Source organism: Sebastes fasciatus, chromosome 8 (genome assembly GCF_043250625.1).
Source record: "Sebastes fasciatus isolate fSebFas1 chromosome 8, fSebFas1.pri, whole genome shotgun sequence".
Classification (NCBI taxonomy): Eukaryota; Metazoa; Chordata; class Actinopteri; order Perciformes; family Sebastidae; genus Sebastes; species Sebastes fasciatus.
Genome location: NC_133802.1, coordinates 15,537,873 through 15,565,743, shown reverse-complemented (window position 1 = coordinate 15,565,743; position 27,871 = coordinate 15,537,873). Strand labels below are relative to the sequence as shown.

At 44.9% G+C, this 27,871-nt stretch overlaps 1 protein-coding gene across 2 annotated transcripts in view; it reads left to right on the top strand.

Annotated features, from left to right (window-relative positions):
• LOC141772611 (nuclear receptor coactivator 3-like) overlaps positions 1-27,871 on the top strand; it is a 66,783-nt gene that overhangs the window by 29,997 nt on the left and 8,915 nt on the right. Inside the window, exons 2-12 of one of the 2 annotated variants that reach the window (XM_074643775.1) lie at positions 9,622-9,710; positions 17,212-17,319; positions 19,362-19,522; positions 21,385-21,485; positions 21,571-21,745; positions 23,552-23,734; positions 24,641-24,727; positions 24,889-25,029; positions 25,556-25,703; positions 26,009-26,547; positions 26,631-27,748. In XM_074643775.1, the coding sequence (XP_074499876.1) occupies positions 17,231-17,319; positions 19,362-19,522; positions 21,385-21,485; positions 21,571-21,745; positions 23,552-23,734; positions 24,641-24,727; positions 24,889-25,029; positions 25,556-25,703; positions 26,009-26,547; positions 26,631-27,748 (2,742 nt within the window). In that variant the 5' untranslated portion in view covers positions 9,622-9,710; positions 17,212-17,230. Of the gene's footprint in view, positions 1-9,621; positions 9,726-17,163; positions 17,320-19,361; positions 19,523-21,384; positions 21,486-21,570; positions 21,746-23,551; positions 23,735-24,640; positions 24,728-24,888; positions 25,030-25,555; positions 25,704-26,008; positions 26,548-26,630; positions 27,749-27,871 lie in introns of both variants that reach the window. The other variant, XM_074643776.1, reaches the window with a different exon arrangement.

Sequence of the window (27,871 nt, the reverse complement as noted above, 5' to 3'; positions counted from 1 at the left end):
CGGGTTAAACTGAGCTCAGTATTCACACCAGCCTCTAATGTGGGTTTATCCCGGGACTCTGCGTTGGACTGAAAGATGGATAACTGTGTGCAGAACTGTTGATACCACTATTAAATGTTTTGAGCTATATGAGTGCATGGGTTTTGAAGTTACTGTAACTTTTTAAAACATTCTCCGCTAAAGCAAGACAAGATGATGAGATATTTCCAGCTCAGTTTATTAGATAAAATATTTGGATTATTTAAATGTTCAACAGCTGCTTGTCGGTCCCATAGAGAGAAAAAGAAAAGATTTGTATAGACCCGCCATTTATCTAATGTCTGAGTGATACAGGAAGGATTTCACCGCTGCCGAAGCCGAGACACCTATCTCTTCACCAGCGGCAGCCTCAGTAGCCCATAATGCAATGCAGTGAAAGCCCAGCGCTAACACTGTTTACACTTTTTGTAAAAGCTGAAATACTCAGGCACACAGCTATCACTTGCTGCTGCACAAATGTGTACGACAAAAGATCCTTTCATACATAAACAGCAGTGCTCTACATAAATATGCAAAAATGTAAATGAACAAATAGTGCAGTTTGTTAAATTTCCCTAAAGAAAGCAACCTTTTGAAGACATGTATAAATATAATACAATATAGAATAAAGCGTATCTACTGCTTCTTCATACGAGAAACTTCTAACAAAACAAACTTTGCATGTGCATCATTCTGCAAAGTGATGGTCAAGCATCCATGTGACGTAACAATAAGCTAAATATATTCTTTATATTCTGTCATTGATTTTTAGATTTTGAGTGAGGAAGAGGAGGGAAACGTCTCATTCTCATGTTGCCTGCTGCTGAACTACACAGCACCTACATATACAGTAATTCACTTACCTGTTATTATTGTATAGCCTGGAGGTTGTAATCCAGGTAGATAAGAGTTTTTTGTTGTTTGTTGCCATGGCAGCAGAATGACCAACAGGGGCGGGGTTAGAGATGGAGGGGAGTGTCTTGTTGATTGACTGGTTAGGCTGCATTCACAACATATCGGGCGTTGCGGTGATTAGCGCAGGGTTGTGCGGTGGTGTGGGAGCGTCACTTAATAGCCCATTTACCCCTAAGTAACGCCTTTTGTTCCCTCATGGCTGGGTTGTACAGCTCTGGATCGACGGGTTACGTGATCGCGCAGCAGATCGTAGGGTTGCGTTTCTCCAAATGTTGATTCTGCTGCTTTCCCCCCCCCCCGACATCCCCTGTGTCCCCACCGCCGCAGGTTAAACTCACTACCTACATTGAAATGAATGGAAGGCCTGATTTGGTGTGAATGCAGCTTTACATTAATTAGATGCGAACAGTCCAGAAAACGATCCTCCTCTTCAGCCTATATGGCCTCATTGTGCCTGCGCTTTCCCCTCATTTTCATTTCATTTCTCAAGCAGTAACTAAAAGCAGGTGACAACTGTTTTCCTGCCATCTCACTGCATTTATTTGTCTACCCCATGAGGCCTGTAACTAGGTGATTTACTCTTTGTGATGACAAGAATGTTTTAAGTATTTACCAAAGCTCCAGTCATTCATCGCGCTCCGATACGACAGCCTTGCCTCTCGGTTCATTGTTAATTACCTCACAGAAACGTTCCCCTATGTTATGATAATGTCCAACTCCTGCATAATTGATGGCCTCCAATGAGGCGTTTTATTTAACCCAGTTCTCTGCTCGACTACGCAGGCATGTTAGACTGTGAGTTTGATACGTGTTGCACTTCTGTGTACATGCTCTGACCCTGAAATTTCTTCACACCTTGAATCTCACACGTGTGGCTGTTTTCTTCCTGGTTCAGCTGAAGGAGACACATGAGGACATGTGTGGTGGTTTACTGTCCTTATCTTATCAGGGCCGTTGTTTGCTCAGCAACATTTCTGTCATCACATAACACATAAGGAAGCGTCCATCCATTAATATAGTCTCTCTGCACACATGTTCGGCACGTGGACGGGGTCACGCGAAGTTATACAGTTCAGCTCACGTTAATGGAGAACGTTCATGAAGGCAACATGAAGACTCTCATCTGTTGCATGACGACACAAAACCCGACTGTCGAAACACTAATTTACTCTGCACACAAACACAGTGTCAACGTTAATCTTGTTAAACTCTGCACTTTTACTGCAGGTCCATGAAGTTCTCACAAAAAGAAATAAGCAATGTATTTAACGTAGATCATGTTACTGACGGGTGACAAATTAAAGGGAAAACCTGACTTAATGAATGGAGAAAATGCAGATGCGAGTACAAGGAGTAACTTTAACACTGAAGCTGTTCTGATTGCTTTTGAACTCTTTTTTATGTTGGTTTTTCCTTTTAATTTGTCACACACCGGTATACTTCAGTGTTCCCAATAAAAGAAAGTAATGGACAACGTGGAGCTGAAGAACGCCACGATGTGAAGCAGAGCGGTGTTTCCTCCTGCAAGTCGTTTATTTCTATTTCAGGACACCTCAGAATGAATTATGGTACTGACAGCACGGCCACTAATCAAAGGTAAAAAGAGAAGCTGTTTTTCAATCTTCATATTCTATTTTTAAAAGTTTTGTAGTCAGTTTGGCTCATATTTAGGTCAGTTCTCACCAGTGAGGGAACTGGTAATGAAGCATACAGTATTGCAGGTATTGCTTCCACCATTGCAGTTTACAGCTATTTCCCCAATATGTGATCTTAACAGACTCCTGCCAAACAATAATAACCTGATATGTTCCATGCAAACTGCAATTAATCTTTAATTCAAACTAGGGCTGGGCGATATGGAATAAAAATAATATTGCGATATTTTTAGGCAATATCGCGATACACAATATATATCGTGATATTTTCAAATATCCTCTAAGCACTTCATAAATGCTCGATTTAACCCTTTGATGCATACAATCACAACAATATGATGATTCTTGTAGTCCCTGCAGCATATGTCTGCATTAAAACCTTCTTGTTTATATTCATTAGTGGTTTCTGCTGGAACTATTTTAATCTTGTATGCAAAAAGGGGGAAATCACAAGTTAAATTTAACAAAACAGTATTCACTTTAACCAAAAGTTATCTGGCAATAAATGCTTTAAATATTTTGATAAATACATTGCAAAAACTCAAGACTCACTGTCCGCCTAACTTTAACCATTCGAGGTCAATGCCTAACCTTAACTATTCTGTATCAATGCCTAACCTTAACTATTCTATATCAATGCCTAACCTTAACTATTCTATATCAATGCCTAACCTTAACTATTCTATATCAATGCCTAACCTTAACTATTCTATATCAATGCCTAACCTTAACTATTCTGTATCAATGCCTAACCTTAACTATTCTTTATCAATGCCTAACCTTAACTATTCTTTATCAATGCCTAACCTTAACTATTCTGTATCAATGCCTAACCTTAACTATTCTTTATCAATGCCTAACCTTAACTATTCTGTATCAATGCCTAACCTTAACTATTCTATATCAATGCCTAACCTTAACTATTCTATATCAATGCCTAACCTTAACTATTCTTTATCAATGCCTAACCTTAACTATTCTGTATCAATGCCTAACCTTAACTATTCTATATCAATGCCTAACCTTAACTATTCTTTATCAATGCCTAACCTTAACTATTCTGTATCAATGTCTAACCTTAACTATTCTGTATCAATGCCTAACCTTAACTATTCTATATCAATGCCTAACCTTAACTATTCTGTATCAATGCCTAACCTTAACTATTCTGTATCAATGCCTAACCTTAACTATTCTGTATCAATGCCTAACCTTAACTATTCTGTATCAATGCCTAACCGTAACTATTCTTTATCAATGCCTAACCTTAACTATTCTGTATCAATGCCTAACCTTAACTATTCTGTATCAATGCCTAACCTTAACTATTCTGTATCAATGCCTAACCTTAACTATTCTGTATCAATGCCTAACCTTAACTATTCTATATCAATGCCTAACCTTAACTATTCTGTATCAATGCCTAACCTTAACTATTCTATATCAATGCCTAACCTTAACTATTCTATATCAATGCCTAACCTTAACTATTCTGTATCAATGCCTAACCTTAACTATTCTGTATCAATGCCTAACCTTAACTATTCTGTATCAATGCCTAACCTTAACTATTCTATATCAATGCCTAACCTTAACTATTCTTTATCAATGCCTAACCTTAACTATTCTGTATCAATGCCTAACCTTAACTATTCTGTATCAATGCCTAACCGTAACTATTCTTTATCAATGCCTAACCTTAACTATTCTTTATCAATGCCTAACCTTAACTATTCGGCACAACGCCACAGATAACCCCAGTCAGGTGGCACACGATTTGTCTTTCCAATAGTAGTCAAAGTTCATCGGGAGAAATAAGAATATAAACAGAAATAAAGCAGTATTGAGGCGTAGCGCTGCATGTGCACAGTGATCCCCTCGTTTTTTGATCTTCAAACGCGGTCTTACTGTATTTGATACCCTGTGAATTCTAAGAGAAGAAAATTGCCCGTTTTATTACATTGAGTGTCAGCCTGTACTCAAAACAGATGTTGCACCGTAAAGTCATTTTAAAGTGGCCTTGAGCTATTATTACAAAAACCTAATACAATCATTTTTTTTTTTACGGTTTGTCCTTTCTGAGAGTTTAGTTAGCTGCTTGTGTGCCTGCAGATTCATTGTTGTGATACTGTAGCGTGGTGCAGTCTGGTTTCCTCTACCTTCTTGGAAAGGATGACTCATGCAAACGCCTGTTTCCTTTTTTGAATATGTAAATGCATGTTTGATGGCAGCCTACAGCAGACACACCCTGGACGGCTGGATGAGTTTTAGTTTTTAGACCCCCCTGGCCTATTTTCTGCCCTGAGCCAGACGCTTCCCCTCCACTTCTCTTCATCCTCCACCCCCTCCTCTTATCCCTCTCTGAAGTGTGAAGTTTGAAGCAGCAGGCTGTGTGCTATGATAGCGGTAATTGGTCTAAAGATGGAAAGTTCACGCTCACTTTGTCACTGAACTAAGAAGCAATTTGTTTTCAATGAGTGTTTTTTTTTAAAGCGTGGCTAGTTAAGAACAATATAACATCAAAGTGCTGTTTAACAGCAAAGAAAAGGGGGTTGGGATGATGATGGAGACAGTGGAGAGACTGGCACCTTTTGTACGTCTTGTACGACTTCATTGCAGACGGAGCGGGTTATAGCTGAGTACGGCTCCCCTCTTCGGTACCCCCTCGTCTGAGGAGACGAGCAGTGGACTTGGAGTTTTTTTTATTAGCCTCTGTGGCCTGATTTGTTTAAGGGGAGGCGGGGTCCCAAGATGTGGCTTGGCTCCCATTTTGCTCCAGTGTGAGTGCTGGATCTGTTGGAGGGGTCCGGGGCGAAGTTACCCAGAGTACACACACTTACACACAATGTACTTTTATGCGTTCTTCACTGTGCCGTTGTGTATGCTGGCCAGCGCTCACAATTTCCCTTATTCACAGTCATTACAGAAGACGGACACATGGAGAGAAAAATCCTGTTATAAAAAACAGAGAGACAGTTAGAAGAAGAGGGAAAAGCTCACAAAGAAACAACTAGTGGATGTGCCTGAATTTAATTTGCCTATCTGTCAGTCGCCTGAAGATGTTCCTTAAAGGCGCAGATCCTTTTGGCTGGACATGAATGCTCTTTTAAAGGGTGTGTTTAAAGTATACGCAAATAAAACTCATTTTAGCGTGCGCAGGGCTGTTTTTTGATCCTGTTTGGCGAAATACCCAGACAGCAACGATCTCCTTTTGAATCTCCTCTCTTCTCCTTTTTTATTAGCAGAGGGCAAAAGCAGCTGATACTGGAGTTTTTGAGGCAGATACCGATATCGGCATTTATTAACGATATATCGATCGATAGAAATATTTTTTAAACAAACAATCTTGATACAGATCTTTTAAATTAGTTTTTGTGACCTGGACAAATACTGAGCATTGACTATGTACAGTAATATAGACACTGTTTCTAAATAACCCTCAAATCTAGTTTTCTGTACACTGATGTGTACACTGATACGATATATTTGCAATAGGCTAATATTTGTATCTTCGAGTTTTAGTTATTTATAACTTTAGTTAATTGTAAATGGTGGAAGGTTAAACCTAATCAGATTTGATAAGGGATTCAAAAGGATTTGGATTCAATAAGAAGATTCAATACTGGATTCAAAGTATATGGTTTTGGTTGCAGTGGTGTGCTGACTGCTTATTACCCTTAATTACCCTTTAAATACCCTTTAATTTTGCCACGTGTCAACAACAATCTCATATAAAAGGCTGCACATTCGTTTTTCATAAAATGTTTTTTTGTGCTAACAAGGGTCCTCACAGTTCCTAGTAAAGTTTAGCGTTACTCAACTTTTGCTGCAACCTAACGTCACCTGGCAAGACGCTGCTGCATTTGCCAAGCACACATTCCTGGTAAGATCACCTTGTAACATAAGAGTCACATTTCAAGTTTTTACTTCACGATTGCAGCAATGAAAGATAAAATGTTTGCCTCGTGATAACTTGACCAAATCCTGTCTAGTAGTTTTACAAACCGCTGCGTAGTGTTTTCACATCTGATAAGCATGTGGTTGTGGATTTATATCCCTTATGTCCATTGTATTTTTATTAACACAGGACTGTCTTTCATTATGTGAACGCCCACTTATCCTCCTTCTAATAGGGTCCAGGTAGGATCCCGATCTGTCACCACAGGTATCAAATCTTTGTCTCAGTTTGTCCAATAACCTGAATGGATCTTGAGAAATATCACACTCTGTCTGATTAGCCTCAAATGGACTTTGTTACCCAAAGAAAGATGTTGTCTCTCTCTCTCTTTCACACAGTTGTTCCGTGTGACTTTCAGTTTTCTTCCTGGTCCAGCTGAAGGTGTCAGAGGAGGAAATGTGTGCAGTTTCACCATCTTTATCTTATCAGGCCTGATTCTCGACTGTGTGCAGCTTTACACTCCTCACTAACACGCAAGCTGAGAAAAGTGTGTTCAGTTTCTGCTCAGCACGCGGCTGCATTCAGATTAAGTGACAGAAACACTTTACAACACAATATAACAGCTCAATGAAGGTGCTGTAATCATACAGCTCTACTGTATGTGTTGAGGAGGACAGGTCAGGGTAGATCACCGTCCATGAAAGAAGGAAACTGGAGCACATGTTTTTCTTTGGGCTCGACGACACAGAAATTGTAATACAATGAAAGAATCCGTAAATCAGACCTGTTCACTCACACAATAGTTTGTGGATTTGTTAAGAAAATATTTCCATAAGTCCCTTCAGTCAAGGTGTAATGCAGTTTTTCCTGTGTTTGACATGCATTATAATATTTTTTGACACTATACCTCTTGGAACAAAGCATGATTTTGCATTGTTTTTGGCTGATGCACAAACAAATTAAGCTGAATACCAATTATCAGCTTTAAACCCATTGATGTTCAGTATCTTCACTCTAGCTTGAAACTTAAAACTCAGCCAGCAACAACCTCTGAAAGACAGAATAGAGTTTTAAGGGGTTAACAGAGGTCTGACAATCTCCAATTTTAAGTGAGTAATAGGGCAACGTAGGGACAAAGAGGCCCAGAAAACATTGATTCATCAGCAGTGAGTTCTGCAATATCATAACATGGAAAGAGGAAGAAATCTCACAACAAACCACTGAGTTAAATCAGTCTTTTAGGTTCGTACTGTACGAATTGTCGTGGAGATACGATCTCTGCCACTTTGTATCCGCTCCTCTCTACTGTACACTGAGCAGTTCAAGTTCATGAAGTTAATGGCTTCTGCATGAGCATCCACAGTAAAATGTGAACTCTGGCTGCATCTTTATTGCATCCTGTAAAGTGTGTCGCTTTAACAAGAGGAAGATGTTGCGGCGTAAGATATTTATTGTGTTGCTCAAGTGCATCGAGCGCACAAACAGTCGTACAGTAAAAGGTTGTTTAGCTGTCTGGTGACGGGTAATTGAAGAGCACAACAGACGTGTGTTGAGAGGAGGACTGTAAAAAAGGCCTCTACGTTGCTCCGTAGACTCAACCTCTGCATCTCATTCACACTGCTTTTTATATTCAAGGCTTTACGGCGGTATGAGCAACGCCACATGCCGTTAACTACCATTTTATTCACTCTGGTTTTTCACGGCTGTGTCAAAGTGAGCACAAAGAGCAGTAATGAAGGCTCTCTTGTTCCGGCTCGTGCACGGAGAGGAGAACTACTTTTTTTTTTTCTTTCTCCCCACAACTTTTACACAAAAAATGGAGTGAGTTACTCTTTACTCTCTCGCAGCTGAGCTATAAATTATTCCTGCTTAAGCAGTCATTCTCTGGCTCTATTTTTCTCCCCTTTCAATTAATAGGAAACACATCGGGTTGAAGGAGGGTCTTTGTTGGTGTGTGAGAGTCCATACATCACCTAAACTAGAGCACCCACCACCTCCTCCTCCTCCTAACACACACACACACACACACACACACACACACACACACCGACAGCCCCCATCTGCTCCCAATCATGGGTGCAGCCAGCGGTCAGGTCGCTGACGGTGAATGCCGCGCTAACACACACACACAAACATACACAACATGGGCACGCTGCGCTTTAGGTCAGCCCTACAAACACACACACACACACACACACACACACACACACACACACACACGCTCATGTAGGCGTGTCCAGATATTTGGTTGTAAACGTGCGCTCTGTCACGACGCTCTCACACATCCTGGTAATGTAAATGAAAGTACAGTTTATCTCTACCACACTCATACACACAGGCACACTCACTGAGGCACAGTGACAGATGAACATGAGACATCCTGGCGGCGTGCTCCACTGATGACAGGGTGTCATGGAAACGCCCAGCGTTCTCCATGGTTACGCACTCTTTACCCCCACGGGATACACTCTTGTGATTGTTCACACAGAACACTTGAGCTACTACAACAACTCAGTGTGGCCCAAACACACACACACACACGTATTGTTTCTTATCAGGATCTAAATGGACACAAATTAGCCTATTATGTGCTTTTGGGATTAGAGCGGTGATTTAGCCTAATAGTCTGTTTTCGTAATCTTGCTCAGAGTCCACAAAGCATGAGAGATATTTGCCAATAAAGGCTTGACGTTTTAAATCCAGTTGTGTGGCTCAGGAGCACACATTTAGTGGACTTTCTTTTACCTTTTATAGTTAGAGTGGTCGGTGGGTCGCATGCTGTCGTCACTTTCAGGTTTCGGCGGTTTGGCTTCCTGTAAAACTTGTGTCTCAACATCCCTTTTCGTGTGTGTGTGCGTGTGTGTGGCTGGTCTGGCTGTGGGAGCGTTCTGAGTGTTAATGCAAATGCACAGGAGCCACGGTGCGTTTTCTCTGTCCATGTGCGCCCGTAATGAAGACAAAAGCACATAGCGAAGGCTTACAGTTCCTCCTGCTCATTAAGCTGTTAATGCAGCTTCCTGTGCACGTGTGTCTCCAGGCCGCTGATTGATAATGCTGCTTGTTATTCATTAATGTCTCTATAATAAACTGTTGAGCTTCAACTTTTTTCTCTTTTTTTTTTCTCTCTCTATCCAGACTCCATTGACCAGCCCACATAGGACCACGCCCCAAGAGAGAGGGGAAGGGGGGATCTGATCGTCCATCATCTCGGGCGCCGTCGCAAGGTGGGCTAACATCCCGTATGGTTGGCATGGTAACGGCCTGCTGGGTTTAGGTTGAGCGGTTTGCCAGAGACAGTTTCTTGTTGTTGCCACATTCTTGCAACATCCTCCTGACCTGAACGCAGAGACGAAGAGAACAGTTTGTGTTCTCCGGAGCAAATGTTTTATGAGGTGTTGGTGGTTTTTTGGAATAGTTTTGGAGAAAGAGTGGCGGTGGTGGTGGTAACGAGAGGCAAACAAAGAGAGATGAGCAGATGATTTTCAGGCAGATGAGAAAATGAAGAGTGGGAAGACAGCAGGGAGACAGGAGGAGAAATCAAATTATTCTTTGTGCTCTACCTGCCACAGAGGCTGAAAGAGAGCATTAATCTTTTACCCCCTTCTGCAGGTGACAACAACACACACACACACACACACACGTGTATATATATATATATATATATATATGTGCCCAGACTCGACCAAAATCTCTTTCGTTCACGTGCAGTCCCACACATGCGTTTGCAGCTGCACAGATAGCAGGAGTGATAGTATGCAGAGTCAGATCGGTAAGAGACGGAAGTAGGTTACTGGACATGGAACAGGAAGAAAACCAGAGAGGATGAAGATGAGGAGGGGCAGGTGGCTCCTGGATTCTTCCGCAAAGAGTTCATGTAAGAAATAAAAAAGTCCATGTTCGCCATAGATAATGTTAGGTGACTGGCAGGTGGAGCACTTCTGAGACTTGGCTGGCCATGAAAGCATTTGTTTCTTCGAGTAATATAAAGTCAAAGGTACAAGCCTGTACACATCAAACATACGGGGAGAAATATCCAATCGCAGAACTTAAAAATTCGGCTGCAGCTGAACGCTGGCGATTACACACTTTGTAGAGAAACCTGATGATACATTCGGCAGGTTACATCATTTTTACTTTTGGGTCAGTTTTGGATGAATTCGGCAACCACGGTGCAGACAGTGTTTTCTCCTCAGGTGCAACAATGAATCATTTTGACTTTTCTTTAGCTCTGATTCGTGCCTCTGACTGGCACGAACCACAGCACCTGTACAGTGCAGTGGTGCTCACAATGAGAACAGATACAATTTATATAGCTATAAGAAAGAACAAATGCTGTAAAGTGCAAGTAGGGCTGCAACTAACCATTATTTTCATTGTCTATCTGTCGATAATTTTCTCAATTAATAGATTAGTTGTTTGGTCTATAAAATGTCAGAAAATGGTGAAACATGTCAGTCAGTGTTTCCCGAAGCCCAGGTTTACATCTTGGACGTTACTGTCATAGAGGAGTAAAGAAACCAGAAAATATTGATATTTAAGAAGCTGGAATCAGAGAATTTAAACCTTTTTTTCCTTAAAAAAAAATAACTCAAACCAATTAATCGATTATCAAAATAGTTAGCGATTAATTTAATAGTTGACAACTAATTGATTAGTCTTGGCGAGAAGTGAATAAAGTGTGATGAATTATAAAAGTGCCTTCACACATGTAAAGATGTGCCTCATTTATCATTAAAAACTGTAAAATGCTCTAATGGTTAAAAAAAGATACATTCAAATAATAATAATACCTGCAACAATAAAGTTAGAATGCATAAAATGGCAGCAGGAATAATGCCGTTAGCAGCATGGTATTTGATTAATTGATTTGTTGATTGACAGAATATAAAACTGTAACAACTTTGATCAGCGTTTAATTGTTTAAGTCACTTTTAAAAGCAAAAATACTATTAAATTCTCAGGTTTCAGCTTCTAAAATGCTGTTTTTCATAGTCTGATATAATATAATATAATATGTCAACTTGGGCTCTGGGTTTCACTATTTTATGACATTTTGTAGACAAACAATTAATGGAATAATGCAGCCCTACCATCCGCTATGCCAAAGTCACTCACAAAATTGAAATAATTCAAACTGATGGCCATAATAACATATAGGAATAGTATCATTAACTAATCTAGAAGTTTACATGCTATAATGCTATTTTATCTTTGACAAAGACAATGTAGTTTCTACTCCAATGAAGTGCAACGTCATTCAGAGACGATGACAATAAAGCTCTTTTGAATCTTGAATGTTGAGGACCATTGACGATATCATAAAAAAGAAAACACTGAAATGGGAATTTACAGAAGGGGAAAATACTCCTGAAATCTATTCTACTGGATTAGAACAGTTTAAATCAGAAGGCGGACTGGGAACCAGTTCCTTCTTTATCCCTCATAAAGCAGTGAAGACTGTCTATGGCTCGAGCACTCGGAGCAAAGCAGCTCTTGTCGTGTCACTGGTGTGAGTTTACAGGGCCATGCCAGGGCCGTGTGCCTCTGTTTTGTCAACAGAGATTATGAAACAGCGGCTGGCAGGCAGGCAGGTAGGCGGGGGAGGCAACTGTGGGGCTATTTGCATCACCCAGCCTGAGCGCGCCCGCCCTGCAAACTCCGTCACCTTCCTTCCCCCTTCCTCCCTTCCTCTGCCTTCCTATCTGCTCCTCCCTGTACTCATCAAGAACCAGCAGCCCTGCCCGAACCGTCCGGCCTCCACGGTCTCATCCTCCGCCCCCCCAAAAAAGGAAAGAATGGAGACGCTTGTCACACAAACACACAGGAAGTTTGATGGCAGCCGGTGCCACAATTCTGCCCTGTCAGCGTTTGAGAGACAGTGAATGAGCGTACTCAGTCAACCCACAGAGAAAGAACCATTTATTCAATAGATTTACTAAACTTTCAGTTTTAACCTTGAAGCTCTCGTGCACAACAAACTGTAAGAGTTTCAGTTCGACCCTGAATCCACTCGGGGGACCTAAGATGTGTCTGATGATGCTCAGACAGAAATAAACCTGCCTGTGCACACACTAAGTGCAACACAGATTAAAGATAAGTCTAGATTGTGTCTGTTCTTGCCAGTTTTTCCTGTGCTCTCGTCGTCTGCTCTCAGTAACTCTTTCCGACACGTTCTTGTTTGTTGCGTTGGGCTTTTTTTTTTCTGCTGTGACTCACCCTGTCGTGGGAAGTCGGTCGTCTCTCTGCTTTGTCTTCCAAAACCTTTTTTTGTTTGTTTTTGCTTTCAGTTTTTAGATGCCGTTCATCCTTTTGATATTCGGCTCCCCTCGAGTCCATGACTTTAACTCACCAGTGTTATGAAGCGCGGCTCATCTTATTGCAGCTTGTTTTTTATTGTGTACACCGAAGTATACAAAAAATATTCACGGAGTGAAAGAGTACAGTTCTTATAGAATATTTTAATATCTTATATTTTATTATTAAACCTCTCTTCTCCAAGGGATCCCTGGCAAGAACAGCAGCAATACAGTGTTTCAAACATTTAAAACACATAAAACAAAGTCACGGTATCTACTACAGAATCATATGCGTAGGAAGACAGACAGGAGGAATCGGATCCATCTAAGGAGGCAATTACAAACTCCCCTTGAATCAGCCTCCATCCACAAACTCTACAAACCTTTTCAGGGTTATTGTTAGAAACAATCAAATCTCTTTGCAAACTTCATTTTCTTTTGCTGTAATGAAACAGTTTGTGATATTTCTCTCCAAAAAATAGCTGAAACAAGACAGAAATCCTTGAGTTTGGAATCTCACATGCATCTATTCAAAATAAACAACATAAAGACTGCATGGAGGAAACATGGGAATTAATGGGAATTAAACTTTTTGCCAAATATCGCACATGTTGTGGCTCCGTCCCGTGGTGTCTGGATGAAGTCACGAGAAAGACGTCTATGTCTGAATGAGAAAATGCTGTCACTTTAACAAATAAATGAGGCCAGCAATGTTACGTATTCCATGTCTGAGAAGGGCTTTAGATAAACATTGATATTTCCTGTATGCAAGAGGAAACTTGGCCTGACTGTGGGGCTAGAGGAAGGTCAGTAGGTCAACAAGAAATCCTCTGGGAACTATGACAGTAAATGTCATAGAAATGTGGCTTTCAGTGTTCACGGTACCTTGTCATGGAAACAAAGTGTTGATTAAAGGGGATATTTGTTTGCCCCGAAGCACGTGAATTTAACTGGGATTGGATTGCAATCTAGTTTATGAGGTGAACTGTTTTCTCTGGTTTTGCCACAAAGTCTGTGCCTCCTGGTGAGCAGTGCTCCCACTGGGCTCCAGGCTGCGGGGTCACTGGCAGGCTGCTGTCCTGTATCAGACCTCAGGAGTTTAGCTTCACCCCAGGTGATGCCACAGCGCCGTTGACCTGAGTGATCCTCCTTTCACACCCGTCTAATGACCCGGAAAATATGTGGGTCAACTGTCAGCGTGAAGGCGGTGACCCCTTGAAATCGCTCGGGTCAAGATCAGAGTTGAGAACCGGGTCACACTTTAGTGTGAACGATCCAGAGCTGTTTACCTGATGGGTGCACTCACCTGTATAGCAGGAGACTCTCCCATGACGGCTCAATCTGATGGGAGCTAAATTCTACTTCCTGTTCTTATTCGTTTCTCTGGCCGAGCCACAACAAATAAGCACTTTGATCAACAGCTTATTACCTCTGGCCCTGATTCATGTCTTTGAGTCATCTTCAACTATATGATTTTATCTATAGACGTAACATGCAGCTGATCAGGAGCTGTGTGGTCGGAGGAGTCTGTTTGTTTCTCTTGGTTGTGGTGTCATGAATGACGTCTTCCTTTTCCACTGAATTTCCACTCCAATTTGCCTATTAAGCTCTTTGTTAACATGCTAGGTGTGCTTCCAACTAAGCAGGGTATATTTTAAGCACATCAGAATCAAAGTGTATTTCCATGATGTGCTGTATATAATATGAAGAGTGGGAGAGAGTTTGTACAATCCTATTCATACAGATGTATGATGACACTTGACACACACTGATACCATCATATCAGCGGCATTCTGCCCTCCCTTCACCACCCCCAACCGCCTCCTCCTGTTCATGCTGAGAGCTAAGATTTTGGTGGTATATCTAACTAATAGTTAATGTTCATATGTGTTTAAAGGTGTTAGTTTTACCAGTAGGATCACTGTTGCTGCTTGGATTGTTGAGGAGCAGTCTTTTCTCCCAGATCTAACTGTATAACTGTAACCATCTGCTATAATGGTCCATCCCTTGTATTTATTTATGTTTAAATACAAGGAATAAAGGTGTTTGTTTGTCATTTACATTGATTAATTTGCTTCCTCTGTCGACATATGTGTCGTTTCCATCATCATTTTGTACATCTTCTCCACAACTTTTCCACCTCAGCCAAGACTTTTTCCATTCAAATGTCCCTAATGCTCTAATTCAAAATGTGCATTAACCCAGGTACTACTTTTCACTCTGTCAAATCTACTGCGCCTCAATCTTTCTCCCTTAAATTGCCATCTTCTTGCCCATCTCTCCTGTCCCTCTCGCTGCCCTCCATACTGCCATCACCCTCTCCCATTTCCCTCTTTAGGCGTCTCATTCCCACCGCCCCCTGCTGCTATATTGTGCCCACCGCAGCCCCGCTGCCTCTCAGCCACCAGGCCCCACACTGCCTGTGGCGTGTAATTGACTTTCTCCCTGCACTGGAAAAGCGGGCGGCCCGCGCCAGGCTGGAGGTGACCCATTTCCCTGGGGCATTCAGCAGCCTCCTAATCAACCATTCTCGGGGGCCGCCTCATTCACTCTGCAATTAGAGCAACTCCCCCTTTGAGAACTCCATCAATAGGCCGCCAGGCGGGCGGGTGGGCTGGATCGTCGGAGGAGCAAAGACGGGAGTTTCACTCAAACACTTTGCTTTGGCTCTTCGAGTTCTGAACCCTCAGACTTTGTGCCTCCCCCCCCTCTCTGCTTTTTGCCTCCTCTGCTCCTCGTCTCCCTTGTGGTAGGTTTCATCAGACAACAGAGAGCGGGGGTTTTGTCTAACGATGAGGCAGGTAGACAGGAGGATAGGCAAGAAGAGGAGCAGGTAGGCAAGCAGACAATGGCAACGAGACAGTCAGACAGACAGACAGTCAGATGGGAGGTACTCAAGGGAGAGATTAAAAGAGAAATCTGAAAGAAACTCAAAGCGGGAGGGATGTCTTCAGAGCATCTCTTGTTTTTGAGTATTCCCCGTTGTTGTCTTGCGAGGGAATACACTTGTGTTTCACCTGGTCTTGAAGACATGGCATGAAAGCACATTGATTCTGTCTCAATAAGAAGGTGTGTTCACTGCGTGTTTCAGCTGGATCTTCTTTGCGTGCTGAGAGCGCGCAACTGAAGATTAGAACGGTCTCTATCCAAGAACCAAAAAAAAAAAGGAACGCAATCAGACGTTTTGCTCTGATCCCACCAGAAGGAGCATGAGATGATGGTGCATGGTGATTAAATAACAGGCCGGCATCTCTCCCCTGCCGTTGGCCTGATTTGCTATGCAGGAGAGGCAGCGCTCTGGTCAGAGGATAACCATGTAATCAATGGAATGAAAAAGCTGCTCTGGCTGTGAAGGTTAAGAGGGGTACTGGAAGCTTTCAGCCCACTCTGTGTGCACCACACATGCATTCAAAACACACACCAGACAGTCTGAATGTTACATCTCCTCCTCTGATTCCTCCCCCTCTCACCTGTTCCCCTTCCCTCCCTCCCATCTTTCTTTGACATGCCTTTATCTCTCTTTCTCTCAGCTCGCTCCCTCCCACTGCCTCCGCCTCTTTTTGCTCTGATTCCCCCCCCTGTATATTTTCTTCCTCTACATTTACTCTGTATATCTCCCACTATATTTCTGCTCTCTCTCTCTCTCTCCCCTTCATTTACTTTCCCTCCCTTCCTCCATCCTCTTTTCCCTCCCTCTCTCCCTCCCTCCCTCCCTCCTACCTTTCCCCAGTGTCAGCCGCTGTCACTGTGGCAAAGAAAGTGACCAATCAGAGCTCACTTCACAGCGACGGCGTCTCCCTCCCTCCCTTATTTCTTCCGTTCCTTCCCCTCTCCTCCTCCTCCTCTTCGCCTCCTTTCGTCCCATCTGCCTCTCTCTTCCCCACAACCTTTATCAGCTCACTTCCTGGAGACGAAATGTGATGCATTATGGGAGACAGACGGCTGTCTAACGGGGTTAGTTGTGCAGCGTGGCTTATCATCAGAGACACTGCTAATCCTGTGTGTGTATGTGTGTGTGTGTGTGGATGCACCATATGAGCTGATGAACTCATACATGCACAGGCCCACACACACAAACAAACACAACCTCACATGCTTACTCTCTTTTTCTGAGGAGGAGGAGGAGGAGGAGGAGGAAGACGAGACATGTTTATGTTCGTCAGTCTCTGCCAGGAGAATACGATTTGCATGATATAAGCATATTTGACTCTGCTGTGTACTGTTTTGCACCGTATCCACTTTACAAGCTGCCTCTGTATTGGTTATTTTTTGCTGAGTTCAAAAGGATGATTCCCATGTCTTCTTCCCTTCACAATTACGTATATAATAAGAGCTAAAGGGCTAAAAGGGACTATATAATCCCTCCTCTGTTGTATTAAAGCCTTGTTTACACCTGTGTAATGTGTGTGTGTGTGCTCCTTCCTCTCAGGTGCTGATATGTGTACACGATGAGCGGATTGGGGGAGAACTCCATGGAGCCTCTGAGCTCGGAAAATCGGAAACGCAAGCTCTCCACTTGCGACACGCCTGGTCTGGGGTGAGTGTGTCTGATCAGCACTAGAGAGGGGAAATGAAGGAAAGTGGGCTACTGGGTCAGTGGCTTCTCCAGGCCGGGCCTCCTTTGTGTGCTGAGATGAGTAGGAACCTAAATGTGTGCAAAAATAGTGTAAGTAGTTTTAGATGTTCAGTAGACATTTAGATCCCAGTAGGATTTTCATCAGGTCACAAAAGTGGGATTGAAACGTAAATAGAATACAACATAAAAAGGCAGAAAATAAAGTGAGGCATTTTGTGAAATACGCTTATTTGCTTTCATGCAGAGAGTTAGACGGGAAGATAGATACCATTCTGTACGCTAAACATGAAGACGATTAGCGTAGCTTAACATAAAGACTAGAAACAGCTAGCCTGGCTCTGTCCAAAGGTTAAAAAAAAATCTGCCTACCAGCACCTCTAGAGCTCAGTAACTAACACGTTACATCTCATTTGTTTAATCCGTACAAAAAACGAAGTGGAAAAATGAAATGTTGGACTATTTCTTGGTATGTGCAGTGACTTCCTGGAGTCTTGTCATCACCGTCAGGTTGCTAGTAGAGTGTGGATACCCGACCCCGACAGGTCAGGCCGGGCTCAGACAAGTAGACAAGTAAGGGATAATGTGCAGCGAGCTGGTCATTGTTGTGAAATAAACTCCGATAGGGCGATGTGAACCCCCGCTTATTACACGGCTACCTACTTAAGAAATCAATAATTTGACACTAAAATGGTCCGCCAGTGTTCGACCTACATAGCAACGGTCTGTTATAAAGAAATAACAGCCCATAGAACGCCGTGATTGACCAATCAGAACTGAGTCTTCAACAAATCCGTGTAATAAATATTTACAAAAGATGTTCGGGTCGGCTTCGGCCTACTTGACGTGGTGCTTCAAGTCTTTTTAGTGAAAATATAGTGTAAAAATAAATAAAAAATGATGGACCTACTGTCTGTGTTGGTGTTTGTTATTTACGTGGCTGTAAATAAGTACTGTAACCATGGTAACAACCATAACGTGACAGGGTCACACAAACTCAGTGCTTCAGCTTACATTACCTGTGTTTGTCTCTGGTCAGTTCGGACATAAAAAACAGAATAACGTTCGGGTCGGGCTCGGTTACTTACTACTCTCTCGGACTCGGGTCGGGTTCAGACAGAAAAATATGGCCCTGAGCTGCACTCTAGTTGCTAGGCAACCAACAGTGACTTCAGCAAGTCACTGCACCCGGCCAAGAGATAGTCCAGCACATAACCCCCCTCCAAAAACAAAGCCCCCAGGAAGAGCGCCGGACTTTGAAGCAAATTTTCGCCAAACTCTGGAATTACAACGTCCGTGTCCGTCATGTGATGCCATTGGGCCCAAAAAAACTTTTTCCCATAGACTTACATTGGGACAGAGACGTCTGTAACTCTGCGGATAATTTTTTTTTCCGGTAAATCAGCTTCTCAGTACAACACTTGAATAGTCCTTATTTAATTCATTAGGACCTAAAAGTTGTAAAACGCACTAATAGCTGAATCCAGAGTTATTTCCCTTCCTACGTTCATGTGAATGAGACCCAGACCGAGGCTGGACCGAGGGCTGTGAGGCGGAGTTAAAGGAAACGCTACTGCGCCTGCTCTATGAGCCCAATAGATGCAGAAGGTCGCCGGATGATCCGGGTACCTTATCAGTGAAATCATTTTGGCTTCATTCACGACTGAGCAAATCTCATAGGAATGAACGGGAGTCCGCCTACAACGCTGTATCCAGTTCTCTTTATACATCCATGGCCAAAACCTAAGCTAACCCGCTGCTGGCTGTAGCTTCATATTTAGCGTACAGACTTCAGAGTGGTATTGATCAGTACTGTCCGGTTACCACTATCAGTAAATGACTTAAAGGTGCAGCTCTCAAAAACCCAGTCAATGTGCTCCAGCTACAATATCAACCTCTACTAGAATGTTTTTTTGCTGGACAAACTCTTAAATCTAATGTGTGCCCAAAAAGCAATCAGTTAGCAGTCAGCGTCGGCTTTAATCTTTGCACATTGCCCCCTGCAGGTGTGACAGGAAGCGACGGGAGCAGGAGAGCAAATACATAGAGGAGCTGGCGGAGCTGATCTCTGCCAACCTCGGCGACATCGACAGCTTCAACGTCAAACCAGACAAATGTGCTATCCTCAAAGAGACGGTGCGCCAGATCCGCCAGATCAAAGAGCAGGGTGAGTGGACACAGTTGTCTGAAATCCTAAAGGCGACTGAGAGCTGGAGTTGGACAGGTACACCACAAGTCGGATGGACTGTTGAGGAGTGAGTGTAGGAAACATTGGGAAAGGTGATGAGGAGAGTGGGGAACAGACAGCTGGACACTCACACACATACGCACGAGCCTCCTCAGAGTCCAGGTGCAAGGACGAATCAGTCATTCATCTCCCACAAATTTCACAGCCTCAACTGTTTATGTTTGGGAGGAAACATTGGCAATGCTTTGTGAACCTGTCATTCGTGAGTGTGTGTATGTGCGTGTGTGTGTGTGTGTGTTATGGGCACGCACAGCTGTGTGCTGCCCTCGCCAGGGGCTGTTTAATTGGACGTTTGCAGGTAATCACATGCCCATCCATTCTGCTGAACTGCCAAATTATTAGTTCTGTTACAGCTGCCGTTGTCACACTTCTGTCTCCGGTCATTTCCACAGCGAACAATTTCAAAAGCTTCAGGCTGAGATTCCTGCTTCGCAGATACAAGATGGACATATTTTAACTCCTACATTCGGACCTGTGTGTGTGTGTGCGTGTGTGTCAGTATGAATTTCTTCATTCAAGGTGAATTTCACGGGATCAGGGGTGAATTTTGTTCTTGCGTCTCTGCACGGCTCAGTCAGCGTCTGCCACCTCGACAGGAAGGGGAAGAGGCTACAGCTGGCCCTGACTGGCTGCTGACAGGTTGCCATAGTTACAGGAAGTGAAGACAGCAATGACACGGGCGTTTAGACTCGTCTCTTGCCTTCTACCTGTTCCTCTTCTCCTCTTCTCACTTTCAGTTGCTCTTTCTGCCCGTCTTCATATTCACTCTTTTCTCCACCAATCACTCCTGTTTTTCATCTCACTTGGATTTAATGTGCTCTGCTCGTCTTCCTCCTCTTCTTCTCTCCTTCCCCCCCCCTCTCATCTGTATTGCAGCACAATGAGTTGCAGCATCTTCAGGTTTTGCTCCCAGCATCTTAAGATATTGAGTGAACTGATGGAGTGCAGCCTCTCTCTTTCTGTCTCACGCTCGCTCTGTTTATGTCTCCTTCCTCTGCCTCTTCCTCTCAGTCCGTCTCTACTTAGCTCCACAGTGCCTGGATGTAGGCAGCAATGGCTTTTTTTTTCTTTGTGTGGGTATCTGTGCCCCTTGGGAGCTAATCAGATAGAATGATTCCTGTAGCCGAGCAGCCCCCGCCTCTTTCTCAGACCAAGCCCTGCATTAATACAACAACCCGAACGCCAGCCGTTTTCTGTCAGCATCGTCTCCGTCCTCATCCCTCCGGTTCAGCTCCGGTCCTTCCTGTCTGTCTGTCTCTCTCTCTCTCTGTCTGTCTTTCCCTCTCTCAGCCTCAGCCCCTCCATTAATTCAGGTGCCTCAGCTCCTGCCCCTGCACCATTACAGCTTCCAGAGCCTCTCTAGCTCTCTCCCGCGCTCTCTCTCTCTCAGCCCCAGCCTACCAGACAGTCCCTCAGAGTCTGACACTGAATATAAAGCAAGAGGACGGCTGCTACCTGCTCCACATGCTCCCAGCCCTCTACTCCTCCTGACGGGCTCCTCAGAGAAACCTGCCTCCGTCCGTCTCCCTCCTCACCTGTAGTTTTAAATAAATAAAAAAGAAACATTGAAAGTGAAGATTGAGAAACGCTGCCCCCTGCTGGCGCAGCTAGATTAGTGAATAACTGGCTGTTTCCTCCACTTTCAGGTATCGTTGCTCTCTCCTTGTGTTTCTCCTTTGCTCTTTTTTTTGCTTCTTTGTTGGCAGCTGGGCTTGAAATGGCTGTTTGGGTTTTTTTTGTGATGCATTTCGTCTCTTTCCCCTCCCTTTCCTCTCCTGCAGGAAAAGCTTCATCCAACGACGACGACGTCCAGAAGTCAGACGTGTCCTCGACGGGTCAGGGGGTCATCGACAAGGACCACCTGGGGCCGCTCCTGCTGCAGGTGAGTGCAACGAATCGGAGTATATTTATTGAAGGTTCGATCAGCCGACTGTGCGGGTGGTGACTTCCTGTCGCTGTGCTCTCAGGCTCTGGACGGCTTCCTGTTTGTGGTGAACCGGGAGGGCAGCATCGTGTTCGTGTCGGACAACGTGACGCAGTACCTGCAGTACAAACAGGAGGAGCTCATCAACACCAGCGTGTACAATATTCTCCATGAGGACGACAGAGAGGAGTTCCACAAGAACCTGCCCAAGACCAACAGTGAGAAACACACACACACACACACACACACACACACACACACATACACACACATACACGTAAACCCTGCTTGACATCCTCCACAGGGCCGAGGTATAAAACAAACTTTGAGAGGTTACAACAACTTCTGCGCGCGCGCACGTAAACTCACTCCGTTATTTATTCATGCTCCTCCGTTCTTCACTCGTTATGATGGAGGAGCTCCTGGGAAGCCTGCTCATGTGCATGAGAGCTTTTCAGACACACACACCTGACAAAACACACATGTGCACGGGAGCACCCACCCACTTGGGTGCTAAGCAGGCAGAGCGTAGCGCAGCTGTCAGTCACACTCAGTGGTCCAGACAGTGTAAAACAGGCCTGAGCTCTATTCAGGTCCCATGGCAGCCATCTGGAAACTACTTACTGCTGAATAATGCACCTCCACATTTTCCTCTATTTAATTCAATTCCTGTTTGCATGTGTGTTATTGTGTATATTTACATGCCTATGTCAGCATTGCATTTTTTTAAAGGTGCTGCCTGTGTGTGTGTGTGTGTGTGTAAGCCCATGAGCATGTGCACAGAGCACTATTTATAAAGCTGATTAATTATGGATATGTGTGCTCGACTGAACCTGCTACTCGATTAACTCCGCAGTAATGTTCCTAAGCAGCGGCGGCTCCGACATGTCATTGACACGTTCTCTCACTTATTCCTCCCCGCACGCTCCTTTATTCATTCACTCTCTTTATTTTTTAAGTCTCATCTTTATCTACTTTTCCCGCGAGCGTCCCTCGCGCCTCTCTCAACTCGGCCTCATTCATTCTTGATAATATGGCTGCCTGCTAAGACGAACATTGTGGTCGTCTGTTGCTCAACCTGCTTCCCTCTCCGCTCTCCCACCCCTCATTGTGTCTCGCTCTGCTGCTCTGCCCCTTCATTATCTTTTCGGGCCCATGAATGAAATGCGCTCTCGCTGCACATTCCTGCGGGATGACCGCTGACCACGCCAGCTACAGTTAAACACACACACACACACTAACAAAAACAGACACACACTCGTGCACAAAACGTAGAGTGAGCTTTTGTTGCTGGCCGGTGTGTTTTTTGACCCCGCTGTCTTGCCTCGCTGCTGGCTAATTGTGTCTGATGGGAGATGTTGGCCCCAGCGAGTGTGCTGCGTTTTCTCTGTCCCAAGGCCTTGTTAAATCACCACTCACTATCAGTTAGCCCCCCCCCCTAAACCCCCACCGACACGTCTCGCTCTCCTGGGTCTTCTCTTGTATCCTCCCTGCACCTGACAGACTGAAACCTTCGGACAACTCAAGGCCCATGATAAGGCTTCACGCAGACCTTGGAGGACAGTCGGATGTCTCTCTGAAGTTTGCCTCCCTTTTCTTTCTCTTCCTCCCTCTCCCCTGTGAAGGTGACCCCGTCTAAATGAGTGTGTGTGTGCTGTGATGAGAAGTCAGGGCCTAAATGAGGATAGATGGCTGAGTGTCCCTGGCCTCTGCCCAGACTGAGAGGGAGAGATATTGGAAATCGACACCTTGGCTACATTAATCCCATGGTCCATTTAGCCAGGCATCCGAACAGCAGGAGAGGCTTCTGCTTCTCAATTTAAGAGAGAAAATACATGTTGCAGTGTGGGTTTGTTTGTTTGTTTTGTATGTGTGGATCCGCGGCAGGAAAAGGGTGTGAGCTGTTGTGACATCTGATTACAGGCCATCCATTCATAGCTACATTTGGTTTTTCAGTCTCAGGAGTGACATGTTCTTTTCCATTTTTACCCACGAGTGTAAATTCCTCTTTGTTTGTGTTTCAGTAAATGGAGTGTCGTGGGGCAACGAGGCGGCCCGACAGAAGAGTCACACCTTCACTTGCCGGATGCTGGTCAAGTTTGGCCACGCCCACGGCCCAATGGAGGAGGGTCCAGGAGGGCCACGCTATGAGACCATGCAGTGTTTTGCTCTCACCCAGCCCAAGGCCATGATCGAGGAGGGGGAAGGTACGCCGGCACAGTCACAAATGGACACATGTTTAGTTCATGATAAGGAGTCATTATTTTAGGATTTAAAATATTCATCTGTGTTTATCTGTAGCCCCCCTCCACTCAAAAATGTGTTTTGCTTGTTGTTATTTCACTTGGAGCTTATTTTCACATACATCTGCTGAAGGAGGAGAGTTTCTCTGCGGTCACCTTAAATCTAAAAAGTTTTTTGCAACATCACAGCTAGCGTGAAAGCCAATCGTGGTCCAGCATGCAACTTCCACAGGTGTGATGTGGAAACTTAAGACTGGACTTATATTTACACTAATTATTATTCCAAGCAGAGTATATTAAAACAGGCCTGGAGAGGATCTCTAAAAGAAAGAGAAAATCTGATTTATAATACAAAACTCTAGTTGAAAATCATATTTTAAAAATACACGTTGCAAAGCAGCCACTTTGTAGTTTAACAATTTCTTCTCGGAGGGATTTGGGTTCATAATTAGAAGCTCATTTGAATTTTCTCCTCACTTTCCAATCAATTTTGAATGCACAGAGATGTAAAATCTGGATAAAATGTGTTTAATATTATGGAAGATATATAGAAAAGCACACTGACAGGAATACTAAGAAAATAAAGAATCAATTTCTTGCGATGTGCAAAATGTGAAAACATTTCACAAATAAGAGAAAGCTTTGGTTATAGGAAATGGCCAGCACAACTTTTCCTATGATTTGTGAATGTTCATCCTCGTTACATACTCCTGATACTATTTCAAGGAAATCCTGGGTTCGTTAAAGAGTGCTAATCTGTTGTCTCTCAATTCAAATATTTGTCTCATATAGGAGCTCGAGAAGCTTTTTCAGTGAAAGTCGTTAAAAACTTTACTTTCATTACTGACACTCTTCTCCTTCCACCTGCAGACCTTCAGTCATGTATGATCTGTGTGGCCCGTCGGGTGAGCGCCATGGAGAGAACGGAGAGTTTCAATACCCGGCATGAGCTCTCAGGTGAGGAGCTGCGTACCCGTAAACGCTCACTGAGCAAACACAGAAGGCTCAAACAGGCCGTGACGTTGATTCTTTATCCGTGAACAGGTTTGACTCGTCTCCTCATGCGTCTCCTTGTCTCCTTCCCCTCTCGCTCGTCCTCTTTCTGTCCTCCCCGGCAGGTAAACTGATCCAGATCGACCAGAATTCTCTGCGAGCGTCGATGCGTCCAGGCTGGGAGGATTTGTTGAGGCGTTGCATTCAGATGTTCCTTCAGCACAGTGACGGGCAGCCCTGGTCGCACAAACGCCACTACCATGAGGGTGCGTCACACACACAGACGCACACACACCTGGAATCAACTACTATAGTGCATCAAACTTAGAGAATTCATCTTGTTAAGCGCTGCTAAATCCGCAATGACAGAGCTGGAGGCAAAATCATCAGGATGTCGCTGTATTTAATTAACTGTTTGCTCAGTTATGCTGTCGTTATATGAAATTATTTGTTTTTAATTTGTTGGTGCTGCCTGTCTTGGCCATGCCTCCCTTCAGAACGAAACCCCTAGAACACACACACACACACACACCTCATGCATCATCCATCCATCCATCTGCAACCGCTTATCCCGTTAGGGGTCGCGGGGGGGCTGGAGCCGATCCCAGCCGACATTGGGCGAAGGCATCAGTGTATCAATATTGATCTCATGAATACAAATGTCTGAGCACTACAACATTGATCCTTGCTGTAATCACAGAGTTGGTTTTAACATAAAGGCAGTGATTGATGACCTCTGTTATCAGATAAGTGTTTCAGGGTGTTAATTTGCCGTTTCATCCGTCTGTGCAGCTTTCCTGCAGGGTCACGCCGAGACACCCTTGTACCGCTTCTCGCTGTCCGACGGCACTCCAGTCACGGCCCAGACCAAGAGCAAGCTGTACCGCCACCCCATGAGCAACGAGCCGCAAGGCTTCATCTCCACTCACCTGCTACAGAGGTCAGAAACTGCAAATACAAACACTCCATTCAGACACTGCAAAATATGTCTCATTTACCGTCTCGACAAAAAAAGCACTTCCAGCGTATCTATGCGAGGCATTCATGCCACATAAATAGCTGAAGTAGCAGCTGAAGTAGCTTTTATACACTGACACCCTGTGAACAGTCAGTGAGAAGACTCCACACAGGAACTGGTATTTGAGCTGCACTTATACTGAGCGTCTACAGTCTGAGAGGTTATTGTGGAGGATACAGTGTTTTCAAGGTTTTTGCATTTTTTCAAACCGTTCTCTTTCCACACAGGGAACCAAACGGCTACCGCTCAGCTCAGGGTGGCAGCATGATGCCGAACGCTATGAGACAACAGGGCATGGGAGGCCCCAACCCAAATGCCCCAATGAACATGAACACCGGCGGTGGGATGGGCATGGGGGGCATGGGTGGCATGAACAGGGGCTTCGGCATGAACGAGCAGGGCCACATGGGTCACATGGGTCCGATGGGAGGCAGCTCTATGTACGGAGGGAGCGGCGGAGGAGGAGGAGGAGGAAGTGGAGGCGGAGGCATGGGCAGCCGCATGATGCAGATGAATCAGATGGGGCAGATGAGTCAGGTGGGGCACATGAATCAGATGAATCAGATGGGTCCCATGAATCACCCGGGGCAAGGCATGCAGCAGCACCCACAGCAGCCCCCGTTCCAGAGCAGCGGAGGGTTTGGGCTGAGTGGCATGAACAGCCCTTCAGGAAGCCCCAGAATGGGCGGCCCCCAGCAGGGACTCCTGATGTCACCCCGGAACCGAGGGAGCCCGAAGATGGGCGCCAACCAGTTCTCACCTGGAGGTAAGTTGTCTGTTAATCTAGCATCAGTTATTTATATATTGATTGACTTGTTTGTTTGATTTGAGTTCTGTTTTCCTCTCCAGGCATCCACTCTCCCATGAGTGGCATTGTCAGCGGTGGAGGAAGTGGAGGAAGCACAACCACCTTCTCCAGCAGCTCACTAAACGCTCTACAAGCGATCAGCGAAGGAGTAGGGAGCTCCCTCCCCTCCACCCTAACGTCGCCCTCGCCGGCCCACAAACCAGACAGCTCTCCCAGCGTCCACTCCTCCTCAGCTTCCTCTCAGCCCAGTCAGCCGGCCAAACCGGGCCAAGATGGCTCCAAAAGCCCAGCGGGAGGCTTAGGGCCTGGGCCCGGCGACCATCACCACCCCATGCACCATCACCACCATCATCAGCAGCATCCTCAGGCTGAGAGTTCTGGAGACCGACCAGACAGCCAGGCAGCTACAGCTACAAAAGAGTCTAGTGAGGGAGGCAATGAGGCGGGGGCGGCGAGCTCCGACCACCCTCGGAGGGTGCCGGACAGTAAAGGGCATAAGAAGTTGCTGCAGTTGCTGACTTCCCCGACTGAGGAGCTGGGAATGGGTGGCAGCGGGTCGACGGGGCCCCCTGTCCCACCCCCACCAACCAGCAGCAGCACTCCCGCAGGCTCAGACAGTAAGGACCCTGCCGGAGGCATGACCAGCCCCTCGTCTACCGGCGTGTCCTCCTCTTCTTCAGCCAGTGCCAATCCAGGCCAGGCGACCGGGCCAGGGGGCGTGTCAGCAGCATCATTATCGTCAGCCCACTACACAGGCTCGCTGCAAGAAAAGCACAAGATCCTCCACAAGCTTCTTCAGAATGGAAATACCCCAGATGAAGTGGCTAAGATCACAGCCGAGGCTACAGGAAAGGTGACGCTAGGGGGCCAGGAGGGTGGTGAGGCCGGGACTGGAGGATCAGGGGCCGGGGCCGGGCCGGGGTCGGTCGCGGAGCCCAAGCAGGAGCAGCATAGCCCCAAGAAGGAGAAGACCCACGCCCTCCTCCACTACCTCCTCAACAAGGAGGAGCCAGTGGATGTCAAGCCTAAACTCGAAGAGCTAGATGGGAAGGGAGCCCCGGGGACCGCTGGCGGCCCTGCACGGGGCGGCCCTGGATCTGGGCCCGGCCCTGTTCCCGAACATCCTGAGAGCAAGATCAAGTCTGAGCCACCTGATGACGTAAGATTGCTTCTTTGTTAAGACACGATTAAATAACTGCAACTATCATATTGTTATGGACATTTAGCTAGCTGTATCTCACTTTGCACTTTGACTTACTGCATTTGATCTGAACGAATGTGA